Source organism: Trichoderma virens, assembly GCF_000170995.1.
Source record: "Trichoderma virens Gv29-8 chromosome Unknown TRIVIscaffold_76, whole genome shotgun sequence".
Lineage (NCBI taxonomy): Eukaryota > Fungi > Ascomycota > Sordariomycetes > Hypocreales > Hypocreaceae > Trichoderma > Trichoderma virens.
This window is the reverse complement of record NW_014013673.1, coordinates 65,374-79,796: the sequence shown is the minus strand read 5'-3', so window position 1 is coordinate 79,796 and position 14,423 is coordinate 65,374. Positions and strand designations below refer to the sequence as shown.

Below are 14,423 nucleotides of genomic sequence, written 5' to 3'. Positions count from 1 at the left end.
TACATGGTTAATCACAACAGAAGGCAAAAGCCGCCGGGTTGGATTCATGAGGCTGCATTGATGCCTAATATCATGCTGCGGGATGTGTTGCGGAATTCAATTGCTGCCTGGTTGCTGCATGAGATATGGACCTGGGCGGAATTGACCATGTACAAGCTAATCTAACAATCGCCAATGTCAGATTTGAGGTTATATCTCATTTCAGAAGTTAGCGAAGAAAGCCTTAGATCCACCCACCATTAACAATGGATGCATCTTCAACTGCAAATACCTCATGCATTCAACAGAGGGCGAGATGATCTAAATGAATCAATTTGGCTACGTCACTTATGGATTGAACTGCGTGTAAATTTGTCTCTAAAAACCAGGATGAACCCCTTTTAACATGGCTAGATACTATATGTTCACCAATTCCAAACCGTTACCTTATGGAGCGTTCTTGACTTTTTGCGCCCTGCTCCAACACTCGCTATGGCACTCGCTATGACACTATCTATGACACTTCCGTTTCTCTTCTTGAATATGCCATCGCCTCTCACAATTTTAGACCTTATCTTGACTACAAGGGTATAATATCAGAACTCCGAGTAGAGTCCTGTATCCACCTGAGTAGTAGAGTGTATCCCGGCTGGTGGGCTTCAAAGACTTCATTGAATAAAATATCGGTTCCGTAATCTGGTTCTGATGCTTCTCTCTTAGGCAACCTCGAGCAATGTACTATGTCGATCAAAATGTCGAAGGCGTGGCTCCAAAGATGGTAATATTCGCGTACACTATCATGATTCCATTTCCAGGTGCTAACAGCCCTATGTCCAAGATGCAGGTTGGAGAAACCGTTCCGAAGAGACAAATCGAAATGGCCCCGAATGATTTTAGCTACATTTTCTTGGTGCCGAGATGTTAGATTCTGCAAAAAAAGTCCAAATTTTAGGGAGCTGATATGGGCAGAACTGAGGTAGCGCTCTAGTGTCTGTTTCCATGAATCATGATGAAGCTCTTGAGAAGTCCATTCCTTGAGCATGACTTTGTAGTTTTCGAACTCAGGCACACACTTCTCTTCAGACTTCTTTATTGTTCCCTCTTGCATGAGTTGCTCTGTATAGGCCCATGCTGTAAGAAGAAGGGGTTTGATACCATGATATTCGGGCTTCGAAATACCATCGACGAATGAGGTGCTCTTCGATTTAGATACCTTGTCGAATGTAACCTTTGCGTTTCTCCAAGCCCAATGCATACAAAATGGGGTCAAAATCGTTTCGTAAAAATATAAGGAGGCTTGACGCATTTCGAGCCTGTGTATCCTGAAGTTGGGATTATGTCGGCGATACACACGTCTTACTTCGTCCTTATAGACTTTGATTACACTTGGTCGATTTTCCCAAAATGGTTTGTTTGGTCCCCTGCCACAATTCGCCCAAGGGTCGCTAAAATGCAGATGTAGTGATCGTTCTTTTTGAGCTTGAACAAGATCTAAGACATAACATACATCGAACAGCTTAGCGCGTAGGATGAGCAGAGAAAGATGGTGGTCTCCTTTCTTCGGGGCTTGGAAATCAACGAGTATTTCCTTTGGGCGAAGATAGCGGAGAGGCCGTGCAAACATATCATCCAAGTTTCCGATCGTCCAAGATGGTGCTTGGCCACGAATCATTGAGACTGAGAACTTGAGCCAGGATCGCGGGGAGCAGTCTGGCTCTACGGTGATAGTAAGCCGCTTGATGTCAATAAATTTGCCGCAAGTACAGGGCATGCATGGCGAACACTGACAAGAAAGGCCTATGGCTGGAATGAGTGCCAGAATGTCCGATCGAATAAGGCGGCTTGTCTGAAGCAATTGAGTATAGCTGTCTGTTTGACCAACTTTTGACCAAATCATACACCTCAATTCCGCCGGCAGTTGTTGAATATTATGGATCGGCTTCATTGTAGGTGGATACAGGAGTTGATGAATGATAGATTCTTTTTGGCGATCGAAAGGGCGGATTTTGGCGTTAAAGATACAAGATGCCTGTATGTGCAACGAGAAGAGATTGTCTACGCAGGAGAATAAGAGCTCTTTTTATAATATCTGTCCCTCTAGGTTCAGCCAAATAGGTTTTCGGTTCCAGGCGTCGCTCTTTCAGGATCAAGCCCTGGCAAGGAATGTTCCGAGGCGACGAAGTGCTAATATGCAACCAAAATAAAGCCCTGTGGCAAAAATTCATATTTTTGTATTTGGCCTATTCGACCATTTGGTGTCCCCATAAATTTTCCCTGTGATTGGCGTCTTGTTTGCTTTTCCGTATGCGCAACTTGTAGGACTGCTATTTAACAAGGGAGATGGAAAGCATTGTTCTCAATCTGTGATGAACACAAATACAAATCTTGGAAGAGGATTCAAATTTTTGCAAAATAGAACTGAAATGTACCTTATCTATAGGTAGGTACGTAACTATGGAAGTCATAGTTCCTGAAGGCGTTGCCGATATAATTAAGTTCGCTGTCGTCTAGGTAGCGATATTGCACAAATAATTGGAGTTTATCATCAGTCACGCCTGCCTATAGAAAGAATTTTTTTTTTACTTCAGTTTACCTAGCAACTCTTAATTCTAGATACTACCTACCTAGGAATCCATCTAGTACGGATCATGTATTTACAATTTGGAATCACCATGGGAACAACGCTCTTGTGACGTATACACGCATTTGTACTTTACTAATTTCATAAAAGCATGACACTGCTTAATTTGTGCTTCGAATCCCCTGAAATTTGCAGATAGGCGGACTGTATTGCTTTCAGATGCGGCAACCATAACAGGCCAAACCATTCGAGAGGAAACAATAAAGGAAAAAATATGTGATAAAGGCAAGTGGTAGAGATCCTTGTCCAAGCCTTGGGTAAGGACCAAGCTAGCCTCGCCGAACTCCCTACCAATTGGTCTGATCATAAGGGCAAATAGGGCATTCCCATCGAATATATGCAGTTATCTAATGGGAAGAAGGCAAGCAATACAGTGCCGGGAGCTACATGATTGAAGCCTGGTCAAGGGTTAAGAGCAGAGTTTCGCCGACAACTACGCCGTGCATTTGGTATCCTTTACTCGAGTACGAAACTTCACGAACAATTCAACGACGCGTCGGAAAACAGTTAAATCCGCACTGCGACGGCTCCGGGTCCTGCAGCATCACAGCTGTCGCCAATCATCTCGCGAGTGACTTGAGACATGTACGTACCAAGTCACCTGACGCGGCTCATCAAACCACCACTCCTCTTCTCTCCTCTCCTCTCCTCTCCGCTCCTCTTCACTCCAGATAATTGAACACTGTCACCATCATTTAGTCGCTCGCAATGATCATTGTTGATCCGTTAAATCAAGTCTATTCACGTCGCAGTGGCCCCGCCGCTCTATTTTCCGTGTCCTCATAGTCTCTCGTCAAGCGCGAACGCAAACCCGGTCCGTCCCATGGGAATAACTCTAATGACTGCATAAAATCGACCCGATCCTCTATCCGAGCTTTACCGCCGTTTTCTCTGAAATACCCATCCCGCCGAGCCAATAAATTCGCACGCCATCAATCGTTCAATCATTGCGCCCACTTGAGAGCTCCGGGCGCCGACTCGTCGGGAACCACGTACTTGCACTTGGTGAAGTTGGTCCAGAGCTGTCCAAGGAAGGATCGCTCGTCGCGGTAATACAAATCGCCGAGCACAGGCTTGATGGCCTCAGTGGCCTCTCCAGCATAGTAAAAGGGAATACGCCTAAGAAGCAGGAGATGTCAGTTGCTTGCAGCCAATTGAGGGGTCGGTTGCTGACGTACGGGAAAAGGTGGTGAACAACGTGGTGCTCAATGATGCAGTGGAAGAGGTGGCGGCCAACAAAGCCGAACTCTCTGTCGACAGTTGCCAGAGCGCCCTTGACAAAGGTCCAGTTCTCGGCCTCGTAGTGAGGCACCTCCATGTGGGTGTGGTGGAGATAGGTGATGGCGACTAAAGCATTCAGTTGGTCAGCAACACTGTTTGGCATTGAGAGAGAGGCTGCTTCAGAAACGTACTCAGCCAGTGGTGAACCCAGAAATAGGGCTGCGCATATGCCAACAGCATGGTGCTCATTCCGACGACGCCAGCGAGCTTGTACAGGGCGAAGAGGGTCATGCACAGGCCGATATCGGTCAGCACGATCCAGGGCGCCTCGCTGCGACGGAATACGGCGCTGTTTGGCGAGAAGTGGCTCTTGCCGAAAATGGTGGTTGCACGCTTCTGGAGACTTCCACCGCCGGCTGAGATGTTGAACATGAGGTAAACCTGCCACGCGAAGAGCTGGTGAGACATCAGTGTGACGAGCTGATAGGCGGGCGTGTCCTCGAGCATCTCAAGGGAAGCCATCGCGCGCTTGACATAGTCAGACTTGGTCCTGGGAACAAAGGCCATGTCCTTCTCCATGTGGCCGGTGAACATGTGGTGGCGGTGGTGAGAGAACTTCCAGGAGTAGTACGGCACCAGCAGCGCAGAGTGAGAGAAGAAGCCGACAACATGGTTGAGCCAAGAGTGCTTGGAGAAGGCGCCGTGTCCAGCCTCGTGCCCCAGGATCCAGAGGCCAGTGCAGATCAGGCCCTGAACGAAGCCATAGACAATCCAGGCAATGGTCCTGAGGGTGGTGTCAGGAATAGTGGGAATATAAGTGATGGCAGCCCAGCCAAGAGCTCCAATCATGGCAACATCGCGCGCCAGATAGCCCATGGAGATGGCGACGGATGGCTCAAAGCAGTGCTTGGGAATGGCAGCCCGGATGGTGTTGATGTCGGGGAACCGACTCTCACCCTCGGGCAGCTTGCTACAATTGGGGGTCAGCAAAACGGCGAGAAATTTTCTGGGCAGCGCGATGGATGAGGCCAACTGACATTGAGGCCACGGCGCCTCCGCGCTTGGTCACCGTCGTGGTAGTAGCCATCTTGAAGAACAAGGCAAGGCAGCAACTCAATGGGAGAGAATTGGGATTGCTGATGCTTGTTCCAGAGAGCCGTCAAGTTTCTTTTTAAGCCCACTCGGAACCCAGCTTAAGGCAGAAAGAAGGGAAAAGGGTGATCCATAGTCAGGCACGGCATCAAATTTTCCATTCCCCTTTAGCCTTCGATCCATATTTTCTGTGGTGTCCCTTATCTGGCTCTATCTCTGTTTGGCGTGGCGGTAACGTGCGTGACTCGCGCCCGAGGTGGCGGCTGCGCTGACAGCCAAGTACCCTCTGCTAACGGCCTGCCAGCAGCCTGCCGACGGTCTGCCCAGAGCCCACTCGTTTCTGACGCCCAGACCGCTCGGAGTTGTTCCCAAAGTGAGCTAATTATAATCTGAAATGAGATCTCTGACGAAGCGAGCCTTGCTGTCCTTTACCGCTAAAGAGCAAGGGTCTGTGGTTGGCCAGCAAGGAGCCTCAACTACGAGATCAACAATTCTGAGCCCACTAACGCTGCACGTGCCAGTGACCTAAGGCTCTTGGGGGCGTTTTAGGGGACTGTTTGTCTTGGGGATCATAGGGGATTGATGGATTCAAGGGGGGGGGGCCGCCACACATTAGCATACGGAGTACGTGTACTCCGTATTGTTGAGTTCAAACTGCGTTGTGGGGGGTTCCAAGGACCCCTGGATTTAGTCCGCTTTTGGCCTGGACCCTTTTAGGGCTCAATTGGAATCAGGGACTTGGCAAGCTCGGGTCAGCCACATTGTCATGGCCCCAGTTGGGTGAACAGCTCAACAATCGCCATAATGTGAAATCGCCAGCCTGTTACACCACATACGACCATAGGTAGAGGAGAATTCGGGGTCCCGTCTGCTCCCCCATAGACAAGCCTCTAACCGGCAGATTAGTAGTTGAGTGGGTGACCATCAGCGAACACCGGCTGTTGTATGTTTTTTTGGTGTTTTTGACGATTTTTTTTTGGTCTTGGTTTTTTTTCCCGCTTACCCCCACATTATATCTCGCCACCTCTATTGGGCGATTTGCCTTGGAGATCAAGCACATACGACCATATCCATCAGAATATACGGGATCCCGTCCGCTCTCCCAGAGTCAAGCTGATGAGAGGCAGATTAGTAGTCAGGTGGGTGACCACTGGCGAACACCGGCTGTTGTATGTTTTTTTTTTGTTGTTTTGTCTTCTTTAATGGCCTCTTTTTGGTGTATCTCTGGAATACGAAGTTAGGTACTCCGCACTTCGTACTGTACATAATAATTACCCCGGCGATTTACATGTGATGGGGGCACGTGCGGCGATACCCATGGGAAAACAAGGTTATCAATTGTCTTATCTAGATCCAATTCACATGTGAAATTGCTTGGAATCGCAGCGCAGGCGACTATGCCCACCTAGGGAGGCAGAATGAGGGAATTTGGCCTCTTATCGCGATTCCTCTCACGGCTCAACAACCGCTACTCTCCATATTATCCTGGGTTCCTCTGTTGTAGTTGCTTGCATTTGTTGAGATGGGACATTGAAGGAGCGCTGACATCCCTGCTATTAATGTCATAACTACTCGTGTCACTCAAGTGGCTACGGTAGTACTAGGAGGATAGACGCGTAGCTGTCGATGTTTCTGTACCCTGTATATTCCAACTTGGCAAAACCTGCCATTGTTCTCATCTTCTACGAGTGAGAAGCTAAAATATCCCATACCCGAATGCACCATTGTTAGATACCGGCGCCACGAGCGTCCCATATGAAGATGCCATAACGTGTCGTGCTCAATGTTGACATAGAATGCATTTGTCGTGGTAGAAGTCAAACAATGTGGTGTGGCGAAGAATTCAACCGCATTCTATGCCACAGACAAGGCGTCAGAAGTCACAGTACAAAGAAAAGAGTGACGAGATCAAGGAAAGACACTTCCCTCTTATAGCTGTGTTCACGCCGCAAGTATCTAGTTCAAAGTCAGTTGCTAGAAAGCTCCTTTGTCCCTGACAGAAGGATACTTGAGCCCTGAAAATATACTCACTTATAATGTGGAAGTAGTCCTCCTTCTTTTCAAGCTTCTTGATTCAGAGTTGCTCGTCATCGAGGGATCAATAGTCAAGTCCGAGTCGCTGGCATTAATAGAGGAATATCCGATTTGCGAATGGCGATGTAAAACTCCAGCCATTGTCTCTGGTGATGAGTTCTGAATGGGGAATTTCATGATAACGACACCCTGAGAGTCATTTATAAATGCCAATAAGGTATCCGACACAGCAAAATACTCTCTACGGTGCAGGTATTGGATATCGTTTCGAATCGTTACTCCCCCATCGCTCTTTCTTATCGTTCCAGCGAAGATGGAGATATTTGACCAGACTGCCTGTTTTTGCGCACTGCATCGTAATGCCATCTTGATCTGCTAAGGCTAACAGCTCAGAATTTGGCGAAAAGGCTGCCTGTGGCATTCCTGCCTGGCCCCATAAACAGTCACAGATGACCATTTGCGTTTGCCAGATTCTTACCTTACTAGTCTTGTCATAGACGGTAGAGCCCGTATGGAAAGATGCTACCACGTCTCCATTCGGTGATAAGGCAATAATATGGTTGGTCAGTTTGTTCTCTCCCAAATTGAGAGTGTACTCTGGTATACAGCGCTTAACCCCCATGCTCCACACCGCCACTTCACCAATCCGAGAAACGATAATGATGTGATTTGAGTTAGGGATAAAAGTAAACCGAGAACCCTGGCCAACATAAATCTCAGTATAATCTCCTGTGTTGGCTCTAGTGACTGCGAGGGTGCTGGAGTTTAGTGAACCTATTAACGTTGAGTCTGGAGAGAATAGTAGTGCTTCCGTAGGCGTAAGTTTCTGTCTTGAGGATTCAATGATGAAAGTTTGTAGCAGCAAAGAGGACTGATTGTGTGACACGCTTGCAATGGTAGATGAAGGTCCCCAGTGCATATGCACAGACTCTTCAAATGTGTCTCGAATAGCAGTGTTCGCTTTTTCAAAAGCAAAAGCTGAAAAGTAAAGCTGCAAAGGCCAATTTTCCACAGTATCTCTTGAGTGTAAGAGAAATTGATACCCGTCCTTGATGAAACGCTGCAGCTCTTGGTTGGTCGTGTGGGAAATATGATAACCATTTTCATCTTTATCTCCTTGATTTTCAATTATGCATTTCAGATTCTTAAAAATATCCAAAGCATGTGGCAGGCGGCGTACAAGGGTCAACGATTCCACCCAACAGAGAAATGATTTCTTCAGAAATTTATAAAGTATGGTATTAGTATCCAGAATCTGTTGGCTTTCTACTGGCCAGGGGTAGCAAGAAAGTAGATGTTGGGCCCAAAAAACACAACAGTATTTTATAGGAGCCATGGGGTCGGGAATTTGAGGCTGCAACTCGCTTATGTGGATTTCGGGTGTTGTAAGGTTGTATATATCGTATTTGAGGACTCTAGATATTTCCTCTGTTGAGGCTTGAAACATCTTGAGATGCTGATAACGCAGTCCGCCTGGGAATAGAGCCGCAATCCTTTGTTATGGATTTCAGGTCTTGTAGGTTGACCGTAGATTTAAAGTGCTTCCATTCATAGCTCATGAATGTGTAAAGCTCCTTCAGGTGAAGTGGTCTCTCTGCTGTGGTAACGATGGGCAAAAGTATTTGACAAGCATCTTGGCCTTTCAATTTCCAACGGGCACTGGATAGACGTAGACTGGCTTGATATAGAATTAAACCATAAAGGCTTTCCAGACCTTCTGGTACTTCTTCCAGCACGTCTTCTACCTGCCAATGGGCTGCGTTGTATAGCTGTTCCACCACAAGGGCTACCCATAGGAAAGTGCCCATCGACTTATCCTTGAGAATCTTCAGCGTTTTGACGCGAAGATCTTCATCGTCTTTTAAAGCTTCAATCTGTCGTATACGGTTGTTGATATATATCTCGACGGACTTTGAGGTATATTCGGCATGTTCCAAACTAAGTATTTGAGGTGATTGAATCGATCGCAATTCTCGTTCAATACCCTTTTCGTTTTGGCTAGATATCAACCACCTAACGTGGCCACTTGTTTGGACAATAAAACGTAAGAGAGCGCTGCAGTCCTTGATGCACTCATCAAGTGCATCCACGACAAAGACAGGTTCTTTGAAGGGCAGATTCTGGATGACGGCTTCAAACATTTCGCATAAGACAAACCACGCATTGGGTCCTTCTAGTCGATCTTCGTACTTGGCTTGAATATGTGAAAAGACTGTCTCATGTCGACTGACTATTGAGAAAATTAAGCCTCCCAAAACAGCAGTGGCAGTATTGATTCGAGAATCCGTAGCTTGGCAGAAGAAGTAGCTGAGATTAGAGCTTAGTTCAGCATCTTTTCCAAATTCATCGATAATGCCGCATAATAACATTGTCTTTCCCTTTCCAGGATCGCCTTTGATCCAAAATATGCCACTGCTTTCTTTGCGCCATCGGTTGAAGTTGTCATGATCTAGAACCCAACGAAACGACTCATGCAAAAAAGGGCCCTTTAAGGTTTGAATACGTTTTTTGTCATATACAGGGTCAGTTTTGCTAATATTTCGAAGGAATTTTTTCTTGGCGTCGGAGGAGGCTATGGCATGGTGAGCTGAGGATGGACTGTTGGCAACATATGAGAGCCCTTACTGGTGTTAACTGTAATGTTAAAATCACCTTGGTTGAGCGTCGCATTGTTCTCGAGAGTGTTCCCCGAGAAATTACGAGAATATTCCATCTTTTGCTGGTAGGGTTAGTGATGAAATCGATAGACAATATTGTCAGGCATCAGGATGCAGAAGCAGAATTGTAGCCTAATGTGCTCAGCCCAACATGCCATGATAGTACATGCGCGTACCTAGTCGGTTAGTACCTACATATACGTAGTTTACCCAGCAATGTATGCACCTAGGTATGTACCTAAACCCACGCAGGCACATGTAAGTAGTCTTGCCCAATCAGATAATGATGCGATGCGCTTCTGGCCGTTTGGCTCTTTACCCCTCCTGTTTTGACTGGACAGCCATGAATGCACAGGAGATGAAGGTTGTATAGTGTTTTAGACAAGGTTCACAATAGGCACGATACATGTAATTAGATACAATACAGCGTTGGCCTGCACGACATTTGATAGGAAATTATGAGAAAATGAGAATTATATACGACTTCAGGTATAAGAGTTTCCGGGGTGTCACCAAGGTCTTTGCGAGTTTGAGAATATTCCTTTTCAAGGTTCTCATATCTCATTGTAGACTTCATGGTTTTAGTTATAAATCATTCTAAGCTTTGTGGTAAGAATCACCCACTAGATGATGACTGGTCCACACTTGAGCATATGCTCCCGTAAAGAGCCAGCCCGGCAAGTTTCTTGACAGAATGCAATACCATTTTGCAACGTGATGTGACATAATACGTCCTTGGTAAGGAGTATAGTGCACGTAGGAGGCTGCGAAATAATACATATGTCAGCCATACGCCTGTCGAGCTAGCGCTAACAAACCGCGGGAAGTAGTTGCCATTCATATTGTACAGAGCGCATGCTCCTTGGTAAATGTGTTCAGATCGTTATCGTAATTGTCGCTCACCACATTCACATCTGATATCACCCTGCTTGGCCTTGGCTTGGTGCCTTAGACCTTACCTTATATGCGATGAGTAGAATAAATAAAAAGTCAACGCCCTCTTAAGAAATCGTTTACGGGACGCCTCAGCCATCAACTCTAGGACTGAGGCCGTTTTATAGCGATCCTCCATACTTAACCTCTCGGAACCTGTCAGTTGTTCTCATTTCGGCAATACGGCTTCCGGATTATTAAATAATCTGCACAAACATGATGCTTATTGGCCAATAGATTCACTAATGGGCTGCTAGTTAGAAAACTAAATGACCTTGTCAGACAATATATGTACAGCAGTATGTCATCCAGCTCAAGTAATAGGAAAACGAATGGCACACCACCAGAAAACCGGGTCCTGTGTCAGCTATTGAGGGGTTCCTTGCTACAGCTGAGCGAACTTTGGTAGGGATGCTGCAGACTGGAGGGAATTGTTCATGGTGTCTATAAGGCTGTTCACCTATATGGGATTGTTGCTTTATCTTCCCAACGTAATAGCCAAACCGAACAAATCAAGCAGCGATACGATGAGCAACTAAGAGTTACTTTAGCTACTGAAAATAGCGAATCATAGTACATACTAATGGATAAATAGACATATTACTTCACGCTGCTTACAAGGATGGTGTGGAGAAGATACAAAAGGCCACTTTCAGCTGCTTTTAAAACAATCCCAAATAGATACTATTCTCCATTGTTATGCAAGTGAAATACTAATCTTTCTGTGGTGCATCATTATGTCATATAAGCATAGCATCCCCATAAATAGTGCCCCAAAATGTTCATCCATATTACTCCCGAGGATGCTTCATCTAGGGGTGTACATGGTCTACACTGAGCTACGTAAACATAACTGCGAGGCGCGAAGCGATTTACCACATTCGAGACCAAAAAGCTGCAATGGAGTATGACACTCTAGCCACCTCTCCTTGCGACCTTGAGAGAGCCGCCGCTCTTCTCGATCAGATTGCGTCTTTCACTGAGTCGAAATCCACTCTCAATGAAGAACAGCGCGTACGATTGGTGAAAATGGCTCAAGAACTCACTTTCTCTCTCCAGACACCAATGGAAAGGATTCTTCAACACAGCTGGGCTGAGGTAAGTCACATAGATTATCAATTTTTGGCTAATCGAGACTAAATGCGATTAAATATTTTATTATACTTAGCCTACTGTTTTTGCCGCGATTGAGACGGCTTCTCAGCTTAACATCTTTCGCCTATTGGGTACATGTACTGAGACAGGGAACCCGATGACTGTTGCGCAACTTAGTGAAAAAACTGGAGCGGATCAAATCTTATTATGTGTGCCTTCCCTCATATACTAACTTACCTCGGATCATCTTAATAACATTCCTTGAGCGAGGTTGATGAAACATTTGTCCGCTATGGGCATAATCGAGGAAGCGGGACCAGATCAATACAGGTCAAATAATATGTCGTTAGTGCTGTCTGCCGAGAAATTTGCAGCCGCATTCCCGTACATGTGAGTTGCTCGGTTTCGTGTTGGGGATATATCCTTACAAAAGGTAGGCGGAGGGGTTCCATTCTAGGAATACTTCAACTGCCAGATTATCTGGCTGCCAACAACTACATAAACCCTACGGATCTAACAAATGGCCCTTTTCAGTTTGCTAACAAAACCTCGGAGAATTGGTTTGAGTGGGCCCCCAAACAAGGAAATGGCGTGTTCAAAGACTTTAGCAATCACATGGGTACATACAACAGTGGTCGACCAAAATGGGTAGATCCAAATTTTTATCCAGTCCGAGAGCAATTGATTGACGGATTCATGGCGGAAGTCTCGGACCAAGGCGCAGTAATGCTGGTGGATGTTGGAGGCAGTCTAGGCCATGACATTGAACTATTCTTGAAACAATTTCCCAACAATCCAGGGCGATTGATACTTCAAGATCTACCAGACGTGATTAAACAAGCCCGCTCTATTGGCTTGAGTGGGGAGATTGAACTACCAATGGAATAGATCGTCTCCTATCGATAGGCCTAAATGTCTGCGAACTGTATGCCAAATGCCACTAAGAAGTGATAGAAGCTGTCAAAAATAGATCTAACCAATTACCAATTAGGCTTTCAATTAGTGAATCAATTCTGAAGTCTGAAATTTACTCAACCATACGACTTCTAAAAGCTGGCTTTGCAGCTTTGCTCAATACTTAAGTTTAATAAACATATGGGTCATGGGTAATGTTTCCATTATGAGATAAGCTAAAAAGAAATCATACTCAATTTAGCAAAACGAATTACCAGTTAAAGCAAAATAATAGTGATGCCTCCTACTTCAGAAACCAAGGCTATCCATAAGCACCTTATTTTTTGTGTGTCCTTTGTGGACGTGAACCCCAGGGAGAAAATCTCGTGTAATATCTTCTCTCGGTACTTGGAACCGACTTGCCCGTCCGCCCACCCACATGATTTGCTATGATTCCAAATTCTTGAAGTAGCTGGAGTTTAGTCGGGCCCTCCTTCTGCTCACTGAGCCCCTTCTTTAAAGCAGACATTTGGTCGCTTGATAAGTCTAGCTTGGCCCCATAGTCAAGGAGGACATGGGATATACCAGGACTGCATTCTGAGCACAGCAATGCGCTGTGGAGCGCTTTCCCGTAGACCTTTCCTCGTTCGATGTCTTTCCCCTCGTCACTTTTGTCTTTCTCATGACACTCTTCTTTCCCATGACACCCTCCTTCCTCACCACTATCGCCTGCCCCACAACGTTTTTCTTGCTCATCACCCTCTGCCCTCTTGGCACTATTCCTTGGATCATATGAATAGAAATGGATATGTTGATTCAAATAGGCTCGTCTTTTCTTATAACCCCGTACTAGTAGTGCTATAACCATCCTCATGTCATGCGCCGCAATAGCAAGGTCGAGAGCTGTCTCACCTGCCCCTGTGGTTAACGTTGGGTCGGCGCCTTCGTCAAGCAGTGCATCCACAATGCTTGAAAACGAGAATGAATCATAACTCGGTGAACCATTTTTAACTGCTATGTGCAGGGGAGTTAATTGGTCGCAGTCGGGCTGATTTGGGCTTAATTTTGCCTCGAGGAGCGTTTCCGTCGTCGCTTCATCATCCGCGTTGACGCTAGCGTGCAGTAGTGTCCACTGCTGCTTACGAGTAACGACTGTCAGGTCAAGCGGCACGACATTGTGCGCATATTTCTGCTTGTCCCATAAGAATCTGCCAAGAATGTCCTGACAATCTAAGGTAATGGCCAGGTAAAGCGGTGTCTGCGAATCGTTGTCCTTGGCGTTGATGTTTGCTCCGAAATCAACGAGAGCTATGGCTGTCTCTTCATCACCTTCTACGACTTTGTGGTGTAGAGGTGTCCTCCCATCATCGTCACGATGCTCTAGACAAGTGTTGAAGAGGGGGGGTGTTTCAATAATTTCACCCTCCAACTTCGTGGTCAGATATTTGTGGCGTAAAGCGACCCGGTGGACGTAATCTCTGGGAGATTCCCCGACATGTATGGGTTCTATCATTGCGAGACGAGCAGGTTCTGCGCTGCCCTCCCTAGCTGGCATTGTCAAGAACCTTTCACTCTTGTCATCTCGCTCATACATAGTATGATTGAAAGCTTGATCGCCGCTTAGCCCGTGTTCGGATGTAGTGTTGTCTGAGAGAAGCCGGGGGTTTCCCGTGTTCCCTTGAGTCTCAGTCAAATCAAGAGACATATTTCCTTCCATGTTGATGTCTGGGGAGGATCTCCATTGAGTGTGTGGCATCGTCGGGGTCGTCATTGTTGCCTTGTGAAGAAAGGGCGTTTGGTGGGGCAAGGGGTGAGTAAAACAGAACACTGCGTAAGTTCTGGATCAGAAAAAGAGAAAAGGCGTTTAGATGAGCGGC

The 14,423-nt window shown here is 46.2% G+C and overlaps 4 protein-coding genes across 4 annotated transcripts; 1 reads left to right on the top strand and 3 right to left on the bottom strand.

The window, feature by feature from the left end:
• Positions 1 to 3,564: 3,564 nt before the first annotated feature.
• On the bottom strand, positions 3,565 to 4,928 carry TRIVIDRAFT_69958 (uncharacterized protein; the record flags this gene model as incomplete). Its single annotated transcript, XM_014099664.1, has 4 exons — positions 3,565 to 3,739; positions 3,799 to 3,967; positions 4,033 to 4,811; positions 4,879 to 4,928. The coding sequence occupies 4 exons, from the start codon at positions 4,926 to 4,928 to the stop codon at positions 3,565 to 3,567; spliced, it is 1,173 nt and encodes a 390-aa protein (XP_013955139.1).
• A 4,105-nt stretch (positions 4,929 to 9,033) lies between these two features.
• Positions 9,034 to 9,381, bottom strand: TRIVIDRAFT_139387 (uncharacterized protein; the record flags this gene model as incomplete). The annotated part of the gene is made up of 1 exon (XM_014099663.1): positions 9,034 to 9,381. A coding segment is annotated over one exon (348 nt), but the record flags the coding sequence as incomplete, so codon positions are not given.
• A 2,085-nt stretch (positions 9,382 to 11,466) lies between these two features.
• Positions 11,467 to 12,504, top strand: TRIVIDRAFT_24027 (uncharacterized protein; the record flags this gene model as incomplete). The annotated part of the gene is made up of 4 exons (XM_014099662.1): positions 11,467 to 11,655; positions 11,726 to 11,861; positions 11,919 to 12,042; positions 12,090 to 12,504. Coding segments are annotated over 4 exons (864 nt in total), but the record flags the coding sequence as incomplete, so codon positions are not given.
• Positions 12,505 to 13,759: 1,255 nt separating this feature from the next.
• TRIVIDRAFT_19595 (uncharacterized protein) lies at positions 13,760 to 13,930 on the bottom strand (the record flags this gene model as incomplete). Its single annotated transcript, XM_014099647.1, has 1 exon — positions 13,760 to 13,930. A coding segment is annotated over one exon (171 nt), but the record flags the coding sequence as incomplete, so codon positions are not given.
• Between the last annotated feature and the right edge of the window lie 493 nt (positions 13,931 to 14,423).